Source organism: Equus caballus, chromosome 11 (genome assembly GCF_041296265.1).
Source record: "Equus caballus isolate H_3958 breed thoroughbred chromosome 11, TB-T2T, whole genome shotgun sequence".
NCBI lineage: Eukaryota > Metazoa > Chordata > Mammalia > Perissodactyla > Equidae > Equus > Equus caballus.
The window spans coordinates 33,508,162-33,527,868 of record NC_091694.1 but is presented as its reverse complement, the minus strand read 5'-3'; the positions used below and the strand labels follow the sequence as shown (position 1 = coordinate 33,527,868).

The following is a 19,707-nucleotide window of genomic DNA, read 5'->3' as shown; positions in this document are numbered from 1 at the left end:
GCTTACCAAGTGGTGCCACGTCCGCACCCGGGATCTGAACTGGCGAACCCCGGGCCACCGAGAAGCAGAATGTGTGAACGTAACCGCTGCAGCACAGGGCCGGTCCCAAGGGAAGTGTTTCTTCAAGAATGACTTGAATCAGAATTTTTCATATTCCCTCCAGAAATATGCTTCTTTTCCATCTCAGTAAATGAGATCTATCATCCATCTATGCAACTGTATAAGTCAAACCTACCAATTAGTCTACAGTTTTTCTCCTTTCTTCACCCACCGAGTCTGTTGCTTCTACCTCCAAAATAGATCTCAAATCCAGCCACTTCTCTCTATCTCCTCTCCCACTGCCATATCTCTGCTTGCACCTTGTCCCTTTCCAATCTATTTCTACTCAGCAGCAAGAATAATCTTTAAAAACCACATCACTCCTCTGCTTAAAACTTGTTAATGACTCCTCGTCGCACTTAGAACAAAATGCAAATTCTTTACCACGGCCTGCCAAAAAGGCCCTGTGATCGGACTGCTGCCTAGTTCTCTAGCCTTATGCTGCATCTCCAGTTTACTTTGCTCCAAGCACACTGGTTTCCTTTCTGCTCCTTGAAACACCAAGTGCTTCCCCACCTTTTGCACTTGCAGTTTTCTCCGCTTCAAACACTTTCCCTCAGGTTTTATCTCATACTTCAGGTTGAAATGTCACCTCAGAGAGCCCTTCCCTGGCCACTGAATCTAAAGCTGCCCCCTGCCCCTTAACTCTTTATTACATCATAATTAGCCATGAGTAAGTTGTTTCCGTGTTCATTGTTTGTCTTCTCCCAAAGGCAGGAACTGTGAAAAGATTTTTTTTTCCTTCTCTAGTAATCTATGGGCTTGTTTGGTATCAGAGGTCTGTAAATCTTACAGTAGGTATCCTAGGAAACTAAGAAATACACGTCAACTTCTTTCTGACAATTCTTGGCCGCACTAAACTTCCTCTCCATCCTAACTTCTCCATGGTCGGCTACAAGTGCTTCCTTCTGCAACTCTTTCAGATTTCCTCAATTTACCCTTCCCATCTCCACCTCCTCCCACACATAACCAATCTCCAGCTTTCCCACTTTGACTCCCATCCCCACCTATGATGGACTGAATTGTGTTCCCTCAAAATTCACATGTTGAAGCCCTAACCCTCAATGTGACTGTATTTGTAGATAGGGCCTTTAAGGAAGTAATTAGGGTTAAATAAGGTCATACGGGTAGGGCTCTAATCTGATAGGACTGACGTCCTTATAAGAAGAGGAACAGACATCAGAGACCACTGTGAGTGTGCACATAGAGAAAAAGCTATATACAGCTTGAGGATACAGCAAGAAGGTGCTGTCTGCAAGCCAGGAAGAGAAGTTTACCAGACATCAACCACGCTGGCACCTTGACCTTGGACTGCCAGCTCCCAGAACTGAGAAAGTCAACTTCTGTTCCTTCAGCCACGCAGTCTGCAGTGTTTGCTGTGGGAGCCCGAGCAGACTAGTACACCACCCGTAGCACTTCCATCCTCTTTCAAGCGCAAAACGTCCCAGTTTTTTATACTCCCATTCTACCCTGGAATATAAGAAAAAAAGATATCTTTTCCTCCTCTTCTCTCAGCTCTAGATTACCTACTAACTAGACCATACGCACCAAAAGGACAGGAGTTGTTCTGTATGGCTCACAGCTGTAACCCAGGTGCCTTGCGTGGCAGGCATTAATAAATATTTGTTGCCTAAATTACAACCCATTCAGTCTTGAAAGAGATCTTCGCTCACACGTCCTTCTTCTCCAGCATTTCCAATCTCTCTCCACTAGTTCCTTCTTGTTTTCTCACATTTATGAGCCTCCCCATTTAGAATATAACTCACTTGTTACTGCTGCCTTTTCAAATGTCCTGGTTCTCTGATTCCTTTGAATAGTGGCTGGTTTTTATTAGCCTCCTTTGGTACCAGTCAGTCCTCTTCATCCCTTTGCAATCTGGTTTCAGTGCCATCAACTACAGGGATAAATGAACCATAGTTAAGGAGGCCTCCTTGTAAACCAAAAGCAGCCATCTTTTCCCAGCCCTCTCCTTCTTTGATCTCAATGTCCTATTTTGGACCCTACTGATAACTACCTTCTTTCTTAAATTCTGTAATGGGGTTGAGGACATTGTAGCACTGTACTTCCCTACTTCTCCTTTTCAGACTACACCTTCTGTCTCCTTCGGGCACATTCTAAGGACTAACTCTCTGCTCACTCTTTTTCCCCACTTGCTTCCTTCAAGAATTTTTGTATTCTCTTAATTTAAATTATCAACTCTTTTGTTAATGACTTTTGAGAAATCACAGCTGAGTTGATTAATTTTGATTATTTTTCTTTTCTTTTCTTTTTTTTTGCTGGGAAAGATTCACCCTGAGCCAACATCTGTTGCCAATCTTCCTCTCTTTTTTTTCTCCCCAAAGCCCCAGCACATAGTTGCATATTCTGGTTGCAAGTCCTTCTAGTTTCTCTATGTGAGCCACTGCCACAGCATGGTCACTGACAGACGAGTAGTGTGTCTCTGCGCCCAAGAACCAGGCCAGGCTGCTGAGTGGAGCATGCTGAACTTTAACGGCTAGGCCATCAGGGCTGGCTTTGATTGATTTTGTTTTAAATGCAGAATCTTAAGCCTCAACTTAGCACTCAGAACAGCCCAGGAACCCCACTATGTTTCTCTAATGGGAACACATTCCCACTCCCTAAAATGATTGACAGAAAGCCACCTCTTTCCTCAAACCTTTTGCATCCCTTTCTCCATTCTCAGTTTTAGCAAAGACCTTTGCTCACCTGTCATGGAGAAATTAGAAGCCATTGGAGGCTCTCTATTTTTCCCACCACCAAAGGTACAAAGCCCTGCTTTTATTTGTACCTCGATTCTTTTCATTTACAATGCAGGAAGAGTCCTCCTTCCCATCAAAAGCCAATCTCTCCATTTATGTTCTATCCCTCTCCTCTTTTTATTCTTAGGACACACCATGTTCTTTCCTGCCTCAGGGCCTTTGCATAAGCTCTTCCATCTGCTTAGAGTGCTTTCCTCCTATTCTTTGTATGGTTCATTCTTTTTGCTTTAGATCTCAGTGTAAATGCCACCACCTCAAAGGAGGCCTTCCTTGACCATTTTATCTAAAATAAGCTAGACTTGGGGCCAGCTCCGTAGCTGAGTTGTTAAGTTCATGCGCTCTGCTGTGGCAGCCCAGGGTTCGGATCATCAGGCCACGTTGAGGTGGCGTCCCACATGCCACAACTAGAAGGACCTGCAACTAAGATATACAACTATGTACGGGGGGGTTTGGGGAGATAAAGCAGAAAAAAAAAAAAAGATTGGCAACGGTTGTTAGCTCAGGTACCAATCTTTAAAATAAGCTAGACTTTTATTTCTTATCTCAGTCCTTTGTTTATGTCCTTCTGCAAAGGGTTCCTGGACCCAATTGCAATGTGTGTGCGTGCGTGCGTGTGTGTCTGTAGGCTTCCCCAAACCAATAAGCAGTTCTCAAATGCCAGGAGGGTGTCTGAGAATTCAACTCAATTCTGACACTATCTAGCAGGAGATAGAATCAGATTCCACAGGTAAAGGGCTCAGTCCCACAAGACTGCCCTCTACTTTACATGACAGTTGCCAGCCCAGGCTGTTACCTGTGCATCTGACTATTAAATCAGAGGTTCCAACAACCCCTTCTCGGGTTTGATTAATCTGCTAGAGTGGGTCATAGAACTCAAGAAACCTGTTTATAATTTATTACAAAGGATATGAATCAACAGCTAGATGAAGAGATACATAGGTTGAGGTTCGGAACAAAGGAGTTTCTGTGTTAGAGAAGCTTAGGACTTGACACAGTGGCACATGGAAGCATTCAGGTTCCCCACCATGGACGCTCTCCATAAAGAGGACAAATGAGCTGCCCTTTTGGGTTTTTATTGAGGCTTCATCACATGTTCATTAGTGAATAAGTCATTGGCCACTGGCAATTGATTCAACCTCCAGTTCCCCACCTCTACCCAGAGGTCAGGAGGTGGGAGTGAAATTTCCAATCCTCTGATAACATGATTGGCTCCACTGGCAACCAGCCCTCATCCTTAGAAGCTTTCTAAAAGTCACCTCATTAGCATAACAAAAGACTTCTTTATCATTGTTGACACTTAAGAATTTCCAAGTGTTTGGGAGCTGTGAGCCAGGAAGTGTGAACGAAGACCAAATATTTATAGGAAATATACTGTGGCTATCTGAATGACCAAATATATATTTCTTATAACTCAAAATATTGCACCTTCATGATATTTGCTTCAACTTGAAGTTATCACGTTTTGTTCACTCTTTTTGTTTGTATTCTCAAACTGAATGTAAGAGCCGTGAGTTTACACATCATATCTATCTTGTTTACCATTATAGCTCCAGATCTAACGTGACTGACCTATCAGAAGTGCTCAGTAAATATTTAATGTATAAATGAATGATAATATCACCTTCCTATTTCCTCCAGTGATTAGAGGATAGGAGTGGAAAAGAGAAATTTTGCTGTATGTCCTTTGTACTCTATGAACCGGTGAATATATTACCTATTCAAAAATAAATTACATTGAAATTAGAAAAAGAAGGCAGTTGTATTTTTTTAGTCAGAGATGATGGTGGCTTGTCTTAGGATGGTGGCAGTGGAGCTGAAAAGAAGTAAATAGACTCAATATGTAGGATTTCATGATTGGGTGTGAGGGAGTGAAGCATACATAGGAATGTTCATCACAGCCTTATTTATGATGATAAATAATTAGAAACAACTTAAATTTCCAGTGACAGGGAAATAGTAAATCATGGCACATCTACTTGATTAAATAGCATTCCATGTTTTTAAAAGAATTTATAACATGGGAAACTGTTCACGTTATACTAAGTGGAAAAAAACATAAAAGTATGATCATGACCACGTAAAAACCCAAAGCTATGCACTGTGAAAAATAAAGAGGAATATAGAGTAAAAAATTAATAACAAGTGAATGTCTTTGAGTTGTGGAATTATGACTTTTTTAAAAAGGTCTAGCTCAATCCCTGGATAACATCTAAAGCAAAGCCATAATCCCTCTTTCTCGATTTGTTGGAAACTAGAAGTGGCTAAGCAGGAAACCTGGTCAATTCTTTGGTCAACTCCAAGTTGGCAGTTAAAGGTTTTCTCTTCTCAAGATAGAAACCAGGGGCCGGCCCGTGGCCAAGTGGTTAAGTTTGAGTGCTCCCCCTCAGAGGCCCAGGGTTTTGCTGGTTCGGATCCTGGGCGTGGACATGGCACCGCTCATCAGGCCATGCTGAGGCGGTGTCCCACATAGGACAAGCAGAGGCACTCACAACTAGAGTATACAACTAGGTACTGGGGTGCTTTGGGAAGAAAAAAATAAACAAAGAAGATTGGCAACAGTTGTTAGCTCAGGTGCCAATCTTAAAAAAAATAATAAAATTAAAAATTAAAAATAAGATAGGAACCAAATTTCGGAGAAGAGTTATCTTCCAAAGCCCTGGACATCAAACAATTTTTAAGGCTAGAAAGGCTTTATTTTTAAATTAATTTTTTAAAACAATTGATCTCTATTAATTACAGAAAAATTAGAAAACCTAGACAGGTAAAAATAAGTCACGTAATTCCATCATTGTAAAAGCCACAATTAACACTTGGGTAGATATTTCACTTTTAAAATGAATATGCATAAGTATTCTTTGTTTACATAGTATACAGTTTTATAGTTTAGTTTTTTCACTTAATAATATCTCGTATCAGTAGATATGGAACAGTAATATTTTAATAATATTATTATATGGATCTATCATAATTTATTTAGCCAATTCCTTAATGTTGGATATTTAGGTTGTTTCCAATTTTTCACTCTGCATATCTCTCTCTGGCTACTTGCCCTATTATTTTCTTAGGATATTATTCCTAGCACTGGAATTTCTGAATGAAAGGATGTATTTAAAGACACTACTGTCAAATTGATCCCAAAAGTTCTGCCAATATATATTCCCAACAACATGCCTCTCAACTGCTTTCCCACGCCTGTCAAAATACATTCACTCTTGCCCATCTAAGAGGTAGAAATTGGTATCTCACTCAATGTTGTTTTAATTTATGGGTCTTTGATTACTAAGGAGATTAAACATTTTTTGTTTGTTGACTGTTTACATTTGTAGATTCCTGTTCATGTCGTATGCTCCTCCTCCACCCATTGAGTGTTCTTGAGAAGTTCTTGACCAGAAACAGGACTGTAAACCCTTGAGGAACTGACTGAATGAAAAAGGCTTAGAGTGAGTTAGGAAGGAAGGAATAGAAGGAAGGGAGGAAGGAAGAGAGGTCCTTTAAGTCTGAAGGGGAAAAAGATCTTAGATCAAAGATTATAAAAGCAAAAAATAATTTTGTTTTGCAGAAAACTCTTATTTTAAATGAAACTATGTGGAACTCATATATGAAACAGAAAAAAGTGGAGGCGCTCTGGTCAAATTGGGAATAGGTAACACATAGGTATACCTGCTCAGCCTCCTCTTAGCATAACCATCCCCACTCATCCAGCAGAAGCTGTCTAGACCCTGTCTTTTTTTCTTTTTTTTTTGCAGGGAAGAATTCACCCTGAACTAACATCTGTTGCCAATCTTCCTCTTTTTTTTTCTTTTCCCCCTCCCCAAAGTCCCGGTATATGGCTGCATATCCCAGTTGTAAGTTGTTCTAATTCTTCTCTGCAAGCTGCTGCCACAGCATGGTAACTGACAGAAGGGTGGTGTGGTTCCACAACTAGGAAAGGAACCTGGGCTGCCAAAGCAGCGAGCAACGAACTTGAACCACTAGGCCATCCAGGCTGGCTCTAGACCCTGTCTTATCTTAGGGCTCCAAGAAACTATATTTTAAAACTACTGCACAACCAATATTAATGTACTTGTATTCTTTTCATAAACAATACAATGAGTTAAAATTATGCCTGTTTTAATAGAGCTCTCTACTTTTGGGAAAAAAAGGCATAAATGAGTGGGAAGGTATGTTATCATTCAATCTCACTATGGTATGAACCATGCTATTCACAACGTAGGCATCTGGTGGCATAGCAAACTATTCAAACTGCAAGAAGAATACTGAGAAGGAACTCACATCACCTCTAAGGTGCTAGCTTTGCAAAGTCATACCTATAAAGCACACAAAACTCCTGAATCTATTCCTTCAGACTTATTCTTTCATCGAAGGACGAATAAACCTAAAGCATAGCTACTCAAATGTCTGTAATTTCAAACTTTCTGTCATTTCAAAGAGCATCCATATTCATAATTTTTACCACCAAACTGGTTCCCCTTTCCAAGTTCCCCATTTTCTTGCAGCTTTCGAGTTAGTAGTGACTTTCCCCTCTCCTTTTAAGCTCATCTAGTCACCAACTCTTATTAATTCTTCCCTTACAGAGACATGTAGATTCATTGTTCCCCTACTTACATGGCCACTACTTTCATCTGGACCCTTATTCGTGTCTGGATTGCCGCAAGTCTCCCATCCTGGAGATTATGGCCAAATCAATTTTTTTTTTTTTTAAGATTGGCCTGAGGTAACATCTGTTGCCAATCTTTTTTTTTTTCCTTCTCCCCCAAACCCCCCAGTACATAACTGTATATTCTAGCTGTAGGTCCTTCTAGTTCCTCTATGTGGGATACTGCCTCAGCATGGCTTGATGAGCGATGCTAGGTGTGCACCTAGGATGTGAACCAGCGAACCCTGGGCGACTGAAGTGGAGTGTGTGAACTTAACCATTCGGCCACAGGGCAGCCCCCCAGATTGATTTTTATACCATCTAATGTCAATTGGATCTGTTTAGACTTCTGACCCGGTTTCTGGACTGTTCTATGGTCTAGGCTTGTATCTTTCAGATTATAGGATAATCCAACTTTCCAAACATTAATTTGTCAGTGCTATACAAGAGGCAGAAAAGCTAAACCTCACTAGTGGTTTTATGAATTACCTTGGCATGCTCTCAGCATTCTAGTCTCTTTTGATTCTTGAGTGTGATGGCTTTAGTTTTGATCTCGTTTTGGGGTCTGATCTCAGACTGCTATTTACATTTTCCTTTTGATACTGAAATGATTATGTCATATAATTGCCTAGGAGTTTAGGTTGTTTTTTTTTGCTGAGGAAGCCTGGCCCTGAGCTAACATCCATGCCCATCTTCCTCTACTTTCTATGTGGGACGCCTACCACAGCATGGCTTTTGCCAATCGGTGCCATGTCCACACCTGGGATCCCAACTGGCGAACCTCAGGCTGCCAAGAAGCAGAACGTGCGAACTTAACTGCTGTGCTGCTAGGCTGGCCCTGGGTTCCTGTTTTTAATGTCTTGAGTTTAGCCACCTACTTAAGACATACGACTTCAATTCAGAACAAATTGTTCAACCTGGCAACCCTGGTTTTCCTTCAACTGGCACTCTCATCTATGGCAGATTCTCTCTTGACGTTTTTTTTAAAGCTTCAGTGCCTGGTTGTGTATCCTAGTTGTTAGCTTTTAGTTCTCTATGTGAGAGTTCGCTATGTGAGCCATTGCCACAGTATGATAAATGACAGATGGGTGGTATGGTTCCACCATCGGGAAATGAACCCAGCCCGTGGTGGTGAGAGCAGTGAATCTTAATCCCTTGACCACCAGGGCTGGCTCAACTATTTTATTTTTATTTATTTATTTATTTTTAAAGATTGGCACCTGTGCCATGTCTGCATCCAGGATCCGAACCAGGAAAACCCTGGGCCACCAAAGCAGAGCGCGAGAACTTAACCACTCGGCCATAGGGCTGGTCCCCTATTTTATTCTTAATGCACCTTTCCAGTGCCACCATGTTGCACAACTCTAAGCAGAATCATTCACATGTATTCTATGTATATACATTCATATATGTATTTTATATGTATTCTATTCGAACATATTATGATTTACATTTTATGTTCTCTTTTCCCAACCTACTGCAGCCATTTTTTCTTCACAGTTGCGGCTACTAAATGCCCACCTGTAGTCAGAACCCCACCCCAGTTTCTAGAACCAGCCTGGCAGGAAATGAGAGGTTTAATAGCTCATGACTTTCTAAACATCTTTACCATACCGGGTACTTTGTCTTATACTGGTTGACACAACACACGTGCTGGCCCTGTAATATGAGCTGATCTGAATCACAACCGAGCAAAATTTGAAAGGAAATAACAGAAAGAATTATATCAAAGATGATCAAAATGATCCCTAGCAACTGTAATCATAACTTATAAGTGAAAATGAAAATGAATGATTTAATGGATTGCTTGCCCAAGTTATTTGTTCAAATGCCAAGAAGCAACTTCTTTACCATAAAAGTGTTTCTGTATCTTCTTTTATTCTCCTTACTCTAGAGAGAAATCTCAGGCATGTTTACTCATACTATCAATTCGTCACCTCATTAAATTCTGCAAAAAAAAAAAATCTATAAAGCATATTTGGAATTACAACTACAAAAAGACAATGAAGAACCTTATTTTGTTCTTGGAAAACTTTATTTCAGTTTAAACAAAAAAGCAAATGTTATTCACGTCATCCAGTGACAGTTGGAAGAGTGTGATCTTCCTTCATAGCTGTTAGCCGGCAAACTTCAAATGAGAGACGCAATCTAGGTAAAAGACACTTATCATTTCAGATTATATTTACCTCCCAAAGAGATAAGGAAAACCGGTCAAAAAGATTAGAAAGAGATTTGAATGAAGTCACATCAGAAAAACTGAGAGAGTGATGTCTAATGCTTTGGGAAATTCTGTCTCCACTTAATATTCAGAAGAATAAATTCTAAAAGATCAAGAAGAGGTGGTTTATACTATAAGTATTAGAAAGAATGATACACATTTTTGTCAGTTTCATATGACTATTAGGATTCAAGATGTTATTTAAAATCCTAGATGTAAGCCCAAACAGTTAGTTATTGCCCCAAATGGAAAATTTACATTTCTTTAGAGGAAAGATAAAAATATGACTATTTGGATCTTGTCTAAATTTACAATTGATTAAGTCCAATTTAACGTTTACAGAAAAAAAAAGACATGGTAGCACTGTTACACACCTGGAAAGGATTCCAAATAGAATGTTTCCATTAACAACAGCAACCAAGAAATCTAATTCAGTCTACAGATTGTATTTCTGAGCAAGTAATAAACTTTTAGTTATTTCTTTGAGTCTGCCTTCCGCTAACAATGTACAACTTGTCAGATAACTACATCACTGATTTCCAAGCTCTCCTTCTACTGTATTTGTCCCCTTTAACTAAGATGTACCTAGAAATAATAAGACAACTCAGAATAGCTGTACTGGCCTTCAATAATTTTGTTTTACTAATTAGTTGATCATATTTCATGAGGGCTAATGTCAAATTTATCTAACAGTTTGATTTCAGAATTACTTACAATAGTGGAATACTGCATCATATATAGAAATCTTGGTCAATAATCTTCTACTTACATCTCATAACCAATTATCTTCCTAAACAAACTATTTACAAATTTAAAATATACAATATTGCTTAAAATAAATATACAATATATAATTTCTACATTCTCAGACAGGTTTAAAAATGAGGTAATAAAAACTTAACTGATTAAACCTTTTACCATTCTGGAAATGGCTTAGGGAAATGATGGTGAAATTTTTTTTCGTAGGTCTTTTCACGTTTTCTTTGAATGTTTCTGAGTACCTCCTTTTCTATGATGAAATATTATGTAAAAAGTCCTTAAGCTTTGTTGGATAGTCTGTCATCACTCCAGTTGCTCCCAAATCAAAAGCTCTTTTGTATTCTTGTTCTTCATTTAATACCCAAACATACACCTGAAAATGAGAAGCATAAGAAATATGAGAGAAAAAGATAAAACAGAAAATTATTTTTATAATAGCATTTATCTATGACAATCTCAGCACACTTAGAAATAACTTTTAAAAAGTGCAATTTTAAGAAATCATTGAACCCTTTAAAAAAATTCTGCTTTGCTCATTAAGTATGCACTGTCCCACCCCTCTGGCTTTAGCTATTCTCACCTACACAGTGGAGTCTAGCTACTGAAATGCCAATGCTTTCTTGTGAACTATAAGGCAGAGTTTAATGTCTTCACATGTGAGCCAGTAAAGCAGCAGCATCACAGTTGGGACCAAATTAAGTCAGTTAAAATTTCCTGCCCCTTACACTTGTGTTAAATTGATAAGAACTACACCGTTTCCAAAACACATCATTCCAGAACTCACCTGAATGCCTCGGGCAGTGAGGTGGTCAAACAAAGCCTTTCTCATTAGTAAACTAGAAAAGAAAAGCAGAACAGATTTACGTACTTCTTAGCCCTAATAAAGGACTAAAGTTAGTTCTTAGTCCTAATTTAGTCAATTTAGAGTTTATAATTCCTAGATGAATTTAATTTCAACGCTTCAGCAATTACAAGCAATGGCCTCAAGTAATAATAGCTGCTGTGGATGCATTTACATCTTAACTGATGGGTCTCCCTCCACTGCAGGGCTGCTTACTGGTAAACAATCAGAACCTCCTTTCTACTCCTTGCTGACACTAAATAGATCCTCAGGAGACCCATTCTTATTGAAGCAGCTCAGTGAAGAAGAGGCTTCCTCATTTTCCCTGCTGGCACCATAGTGAGAGTGAGAAAAAGCAGGGAAATCTGTGTCCATAACTTTCTAAGTTAACATAAGACAGCAAACTTGGGCCAAGTTCTATAACATCATAGTTCACTTACATAATGGTTAGTCTTTTGTGAGCTATCTTAGAAATCTAATGTCCATTAATTACACTATCCTATATAGAGGGAAAAAGCATTTTATTTTTTAGTTCCAAATAACTGAATTAAAAGTGAACTTTAGACTACAAATCACTTGAGCAAGATGGGAACTAACTGTACTGGAAAGTTATACATATTATTTCTATTCTGTCTATGTCTGTTAGAATGATAAAATAACAGAAACTAAAAATTATATGCATTTAACACCAATTAAACATGCATCCTTGAGGCCAGCCCAGTGGCACAGTGGTTAAGTTCACACGCTCTGTTTTGGCCACCTGGGGTTCGTGGGTTCGGATCCTGGGCGCAGATCTACACACACTGCTCATCAAGCCATGCTGTGGTGGCATCCCACATACAAAGTAGAGGAAGACTGGCATGGATGTTAGGTCAGGGCCAATCTTCCTCAAGCAAAAAGAGGAAGATTGGCAACAGATGTTAGCTCAGGGCTAGTCTTCCTCACCAAAAAAAAAAAAAAAAAAAATCCTTGAAAACTAGAGATTAAATCAAGAATAAAGCATAAAAGAATAAACCCTGTGGCACAGATACTAGTTTTTCAACTCTTTGAAAGAGGAGCTAAGTAACAAAAGGTTGTGATTTAGTACTATTATTTAAGCATTCAAGGTTCCATTTTTTTTAATTAAATTTTTTTTTAAAGATTTTATTTTTCCTTTTTCTCCCCAAAGTCCCCCAGTACATAGTTGTGTATTTTTAGTTGTGGGTCCTTCTAGGTGTAGCATGTGGGATGCTGCCTCAGCATGGCTTGATGAGCGGTGCCATGTCTGCACCCAGGATCCGAACCGGTGCAACCGTGGGCTGCTGAAGCGGAACATACAAACTCAGCCACTCGGCCATGGGGCCAGCCCCTGAAGGTTCCATTTTAAAGCAAAACATAGCACGATAACTTTGTGCTTTTTACCTAAAGTTAAACTCAACATGTCTTAGAAAGTAAGGCACTTTCTTTAAAATAGATGCCCACCCTACAGATGGGGGCTTCCTTTCTGCTGTGAAGTCTTGGTGGAGATTTTTCTGAGAAATGTGCCATTAGTCAACATACATTTTTACATTTACTGTATTGCTATACACACTTCTTTTCACCAAGGTTTTGACTGCAGGCTAGTGGAAACAGCAAATAAGAAGGGAATGATTATATAGCCCAGCTCTGCTCCTAATTAGCTAGATATCTCCAAGCAAACCATTTAACTTTGGGCGGGTGAGTGCTCAGTTCTCTCCAGCAGTTGGATGAGATTGTCTCTCAAGATTCCTCCTAAGATTTTATGACTAGAAATTAAGCTAGTTCTAAATGATTCATACATATCCATTGGCGTAGTAGGTGCTTAACACACCCTTGTTACAAATTACATGTACAAAGCTTGCTTTAAATTATAAGTGTAGTATTTAACAGATATAGCTAAAACAATAACTTGTATATCAAGAATCTAAAATTCTTACATATCAGAAAGCCAGATGAGAAACTTTTGACTTCTGGACATGGTGTGTGGTTCTCTTAGTCTGAGGCAAAATAAAATTTGAATCATAAAATTAGGAACACAACAATATATCAGTGTGATAAAACAAAACAAGTTCAAGAACGAAAAGAGCGCCTTGCACTTAGTATGTGCCCAAAAAATATTTGTAAAAGGACAAAAATAAATTAAAATAAAGCCTATTTGGGTTCTCTGTTTCCATTGATTTCAAGTTAACTTTTTGCCACCACTATTCAAAGGTAAAGAAAAATAAAAGTTATCTTTCCAGAATGCTGGGTACCTGGGGCTTATGTCTCTTCTCTTTTTTTGGTGAAGCCTCTTTTGCTTTGTCTGCTATAATTTAGTATACAGTAGATTCAAACATACAACCAAACTTTACTATAGATTAAAAGATATTTGGGGTAAAAATGAGACTAAAAAAAAAAAAAAGCTTGTTTTCTCTTTCCCTTTCAATATCTGAAGACTTAGGCCCTGTCCTTTTTAATCACCTTTCCTACTAAAAGAGCATACTTGACTTTTAGACTGATGCTGAGTTCCTTCTTCAATCTCCGATGCCTAGAGCAGCACAACCACCCATGCCGTGATCCTTGGGTTGTGCCCACAGGAATTCTCTCACAAGTCGCTCTACTATAGATATTAAGCAGCTTCTTTCTAAATTTAAATAGCAGCAGTGATTTTCATTCTCCCCAGATCTTCATTTCTTATTTCCTTTAGAACTCCTCCTGTCTATATTCTTAGGATAGTTCTGAGTCTCTGCATTTAAATTCATTTCTTTCCTCTCTGAATTAGTTTTTATTAGAAGCTCTCTAAATAAAATCCCTTCTTTCCTAACTCCAGCCCAAGTGGAAAGTCCTGGGTGCAATTTCAGGAATCTCAGGGATTTAATATCTCAAATATTACTTACCTTATTAAATACCAATTATGACGTCGTCTTAGGAAGTACCCAATTATCTTCCATAAAAAACAAAAAAAATACAGACATATAATATTCTACCTGTGTCTTAATCCATAATAATTTTTTAGAGAAAAGATTAATTCTATGAAGTTTGTTCCAATGTATTTCAATAATATCTGCTTCTAAAAGGAACACGTGGAGATAATCCAGAGAGCACAATAGTCCATTCCAGGCCAGAGGAAAGCTAAGTAGTTTAGGAATAAATGGTTAGGAATTATTTCAATCTAGCAAATGAAAACGGTTTGTCTGTAGACATGAAGTGATTTACATTGTTTTATCTGAGAAACAGCTACAAAGACTGCTAATAAATATAACTGGAAATTGGTAAAATGAATATGCTCGTCACTAACAAACTCAAACTGGAAAACAATTATGAAACATAGATGCTGAGTATAAGGGTACTGACCAAATTGTTTTTCTTACTATTTTCTAATGACTTGATTTCTTAAAGTTCTGTTTGAGGATGAAAAAAATTTCAAGCAAGTGAACTCATATTTAAATGATCTCCCCAGGAGCTATGAATTCCTGAGTCATTGTCATGACTCAGTTGTTATTATAAATTTACAGCTAGAAATCACATTCTAAGTGTGCAGGATTGTGAGATGAAGCTATCTTTCTTTAATAATAATGATAATAAAGATAATTTAACAATAAAAGTTATCATTTATTGAATGCTTATTATTTGCCAAGGGTTTTATATATTTTTATTTTTGCAGTAAATCAGTGTGTGAAAAGCAAGGCTTTGTACCCAGTAGAGAAATTATGTAAATGAAGTATCTCCTAGAAACTAACTCTATCCTTTTCTTTCTCCCATCTCCAGAGGTTTTTTTGGGTTGTGGTGGTGGTGGTAGTTTTTCTTTCTAAATGTATTAATACTAGAGGTGAATCTGGAGTTTAAGGGAACTTCAGCTGTGTATAGTTGTCAATGAAATAGAAAGAAGTAAAGGAAGTCAAAGGGCAATTGCCATTAGGTGTTAGAATAAAAGAATTATTAAGCTTCAACAGTTAAGCTCAATTCTTTTCACCTGACTTCTGAGTACACAGGCACAGAAAGTCATTGTTACCTGAAATAGGTTGAGATCGAATACTTATAATCCTTTCTTATCCATTTTAGAGAATGTGTCTTAATTATATCAAAAAGCATTGCTAATATACGTCAGCTAATCAAACATGGAAATAACTACAGCAATCTATTCTGTATCATTGATATTGATATTAACGAGCCTTTATCTTAGTCCTCCTGTAACTGATAATTGATGAAACAGGGTAACCACTTACTTCAATATGATAGAAGGCATTGGGATCTCAAAAAACTGTTCTCGAATGGGCACAAAGGGCAAGAGGCCAGTGAAGAACAGGCCAAGAATGAGCAGAACACGTTGTAGACTGAAGAGTATAGGAATGTCTGAATTCTAAAAGACATAAACAATATTATATGTTACTTTACTCCTATCAAATAAAGAGGATTATTTCACACCCTCAATATTTCCCAAGACTGTTATCTTGACATATATTAAAAGTACTCCCTGAATGATCAGTATCCACTTTCAAACTCATGACACTTACAAATGGTGTCAAGATCTATCTTGGAGCCCCTATAGTGTTAATACTACTAAACTTTCTCTATTCCCTGCTCTCTGCTTTTGCAACATCACTTCTGTCTGTTGGTGACAGAGCTTCACACTAGAGATGAAACATACTGAATCTGATGGAACAAGATAAAGAAATGAAGACATGAAATATTCAGTAAATCTACTCTTGTTTATATATAAGATATATAGTCACTTTTTTTAAACAGGATATGGTATAGATATGAATATCTATAGATAATATAATATTAATATAGTATTAATATATATAGTATTAATATATCTGTTGCAAATATGACATCATTTAGCTATGTTATAGGTCAAATATAAACAAGATTTTGTAAGCTGGTCCAAGAATCTAACCATCATTTTAAGTTTGTATTGGAAAATGTGTTCAAGATCCCCAAACCCCTAGAATGCAAGCTTCATATGTATATATGAACTCTTTTCGTCTTGCAAAATTGAAACTCCACACTGTACCCATTAAGCAAGTTCCCTTTCTCCCTACTACTCTCCTATATTTGTCTTTAAAACAAACAAAAATTATGATAAATTTGAATTTTTCTGTACAAAAGTAATACATTGAAAACATCATGCAAAAAAGTAATTTATTTTACATATTAGCTTTAAATTACTCACTTCTTTATTTAAAAAAAAATTGAGTAAATAATTTGAGGATTTCTTTTGCCCCTATGTTTACATGCTGCTTTGTAATATTTTCAGCTTATTTGTATACAGGTGTTTCAGCTGCTACACAATATACAAGTCCCTGAAAAACCTTGATTTCTGCAAATTCATACAGTAAGAATAACAGGACTTATGGGGAAAACAGGGTTAGGAGCCAATCCTCAAAACTTATGCAACTTTAGAACCAGAGAACTAAAAATAATTGTTACTTCTGGAGAGCCATCCCAGGGCAGGGAGTGGTGTGCTGGCATACCACTGACACAATTGGCTGCACTCTGTATCTTTTAAATGAGAGTATTTGGGATGGGACCCAGACATTAGCATTTTTTTGAAAGTGTCAGGTAATTCCAATATATAGCTAAGGTTAATAGCCGCTGCATTAAGTATGAATGAATAAAACGTCATTAAGTGAGAATAAGTACCACATGTTTTCCCACCACTACTGTGTACCCCACTATCTTTTATTTTTTTGTTTTTAGTTTCTAGCATCTGAGAATTAAAGGGCTAATGCAAAATTCTTATAAATCATCCTTTAAGAACTGTAAAAGATCACGACTTAATTAGACAGCGTGTTCATAATATGAATGACAAATATCATTGAGACATTCTCGCCATGATGTTTGAAAATTACTGCTGAAAGTTCTGGAGTTTTAAAATTCTACTATGACGGAAAGCCAGAGGCTTCTAGAAAGATATGCGAATCAAGGGAAAAGTTTTGTGATTCTGGACCAAAGGCGAACTTTTTATTTTGAAATAATTATAGATTCACAGGAAGTTGTAAAAACACGGTAGAGTTCTGTATACCTTTAACCCAACTGCCCTAAATGGTGACATCTGATATAACCAGACATAACAAAACCAGGAAGTGATATTGGTAACACTACTTTTAATTAGACCTTTTTTAATAGACCCTATTCCGTTTTCACCATTTTTTTAACCTGCATTCATTTGTGCATGTGCAATGCAATGTTAGCCCATGTTGAGATTCGTGTAACCACCACCCTAGTCAAGACACAGAACAGTTCCATCACCATACAAGAACTCCCTCGTGCTGCCTCTTTGTATCTGCACCCACTCTCTATCCCACTCTCAGTCTCTGTCCCCTGGCAGCCACTAATCCGCTCTTCGTGTCCACAGTTTTGAGAACATTATATAAGTGGAATCATACAGTATGTAACCTTTTGAGGTTGCCTTTTTTCCCTAAGCAAAATGTCTTACAGGACCATCCAGATGTTGCATGCATCAATAGTTGATTCCCTTTTACTGCTGAACGTATTACACTGTACGGATATGTCAGCTTGTTCAGCCATTTGTCCACTCAAGGGCATTTGGGTCATTTCCAGTATTTCACTATTATGAATAAAGCTGCTATAAACATTCATGTACAGGTTTTTGTGTGTATAGTTTTCATTTTTCTGAGATAAGTGCCTAAGAGTGAGAGTGCTGGTTAATATGGTAAGTGTATGTTTAGTTTTGTAAGAAACTACCCAACTAATTAAGAGAGTGGCTGCAATATTTTACATTCCCACCAGCAATGTATGAGAGATCCAGTTTCTCATCATCAGCATTTGCTACTATCACTATTTTTTATTTGAAAAAAATCTGAATGATGTAAAAAGATCAGCAGGTCATGAGGCCTCTAATATATTATCTCCCTTTTAATGACATGTGAAAATACCACCAGACAATGATTAGTTAAGGAAAAGTCTTAGTCCTAAATTCTTAGGAATCTGAAGCCATTCAGCCCAGTGATTACTCTGTTCTCTCCTTTTGTACACAAGCTACCTTGAGATCTCACAGAGCCTGCTGCACATAAATAAAACTTACTTGCCTTAACGAGGGCCTCAACTGTACTTTTAATGGTGCCGATCTTGGATCTATGTTTTTGCCTTCTTTGCTAGGAAGGAAGGCCTTCCCAAAAGAATTCTTTGTATTTTAGAATTGCTACTTGTGTCATGATATTTCTTCCACACTGTCACTCGTGTTCTGAAAAAGATGCTTCAATGCTTAAGATTTTTTAACATTTTGAATTTCAAATTCTCTTAGCTGACTATATAGCTAAACTTGCTTACAGAGGCTTAGCTTGCCATTTCAAAATATATCAAATTAACTGTTTATAGATGTATTTTCTTCAAACAGAAAAACTGAAGTGGATGGATGGCTCTACTTTCACATACTACCTGACAATCAGGACCCTGGCTTAATTTCCATTTGGGAAGCAAGGTAAAGAGAAGCTTGAGCTACAGAGGTGAAGGACTAAATACTTTCCTTAATTCAAAGTTACACGAAAAATTTCAATTATCTAACAAAAACCAGATATTAAAAGATAGGAATCATATTTGGTTTTATAATGTACATAATAAAATGGTAAATAACTAATATTAGTATGTGAAAATAATAATTCTGTGAGCCAGTCCAATTACATTAAACTAAATTGTAAGGTCTATTATCTCCATTAGATCTATTATCTATAAATCCTTTATCTCTATTAGTAAACTTATGGTTAGTTGCTTCTGCCCAGTACCATCTGTCTGTATCAAGGCTATTAAATACGATAATTTTTAAAAATTATTACTGAAATAACTTTTATAGATATACAACAACAAATATAGATCATTCTGTATCATCTTTAAAGCTTACCTCTTTGTAGCACTTTTCTACAATTTCATAACTGGCATTACCCCACACTGTTATCTGTTCTCGTCTATACAGCTTCACCAACTCTGAGACCTACATGTAAAAATTCAAAAGTTTATGCATGTGCCTATTTGTAAATCCACTTATGTTATTTCACTTAAAAAATGGATTACAACCGACTATCTGCCAGTGAATAGTATAAAATTTTGGAAAAACCAATATATAAATTCACATTTTGTTTTTTTTGAGGAAGATTAGCCCTGCGCTAACTACTGCCAGTCCTCCTCTTTTTGCTAAGGAAGCCTGGCCCTGAGCTAACATCCGTGCCCATCTTCCTCTACTTTCTATTTGGGACGCCTACCACAGCATGGCATGCCAAGCGGTGCCATGTCTGCACCCGGGATCCGAACCGGCGAACCCCGGGCCGCCGAGAAGAGGAACGTGCGCACTTAACTGCTGCGCAACCGGGCCGGCCCCAAATTCAGATTATTTTATAAAATTTAAGAAATTACTTACATTTTACCATTATATGATTGATCTGAGAGGATACAACTATTT

The 19,707-nt window shown here is 37.6% G+C and overlaps 2 protein-coding genes across 9 annotated transcripts in view; both read right to left on the bottom strand.

Annotated features, from left to right (window-relative positions):
* The window catches only part of YPEL2 (yippee like 2), a 95,194-nt gene extending 93,201 nt beyond the window's left edge, over positions 1 to 1,993 (bottom strand). The window contains exon 1 of one of the 3 annotated variants that reach the window (XM_070227519.1): positions 1,866 to 1,993. The gene's annotated coding sequence lies outside the window, so the exon portion shown is untranslated. Of the gene's footprint in view, positions 1 to 6; positions 217 to 615; positions 723 to 1,865 lie in introns of those variants that run through there. The other 2 variants (XM_014741545.3, XM_070227518.1) reach the window with 2 other exon arrangements.
* Positions 1 to 19,707, bottom strand: part of GDPD1 (glycerophosphodiester phosphodiesterase domain containing 1) — a 53,349-nt gene that overhangs the window by 552 nt on the left and 33,090 nt on the right. Inside the window, exons 6-12 of one of the 6 annotated variants that reach the window (XR_011423283.1) lie at positions 19,153 to 19,242; positions 15,515 to 15,648; positions 13,247 to 13,306; positions 11,256 to 11,307; positions 10,615 to 10,844; positions 1,866 to 1,993; positions 1,377 to 1,569 (exon numbers count right to left, since the gene is read on the bottom strand). Coding sequence is in view for 2 of the 6 variants with exons in the window: in XM_005597526.4 (XP_005597583.1) it covers positions 10,722 to 10,844; positions 11,256 to 11,307; positions 13,247 to 13,306; positions 15,515 to 15,648; positions 19,153 to 19,242 (459 nt within the window). In the remaining 4 variants the exon portion in view is untranslated. Of the gene's footprint in view, positions 1 to 1,291; positions 1,570 to 1,865; positions 1,994 to 9,510; positions 10,845 to 11,255; positions 11,308 to 13,246; positions 13,307 to 15,514; positions 15,649 to 19,152; positions 19,243 to 19,707 lie in introns of those variants that run through there. The other 5 variants (XR_011423284.1, XR_002811576.2, XR_002811575.2 and 2 more) reach the window with 5 other exon arrangements.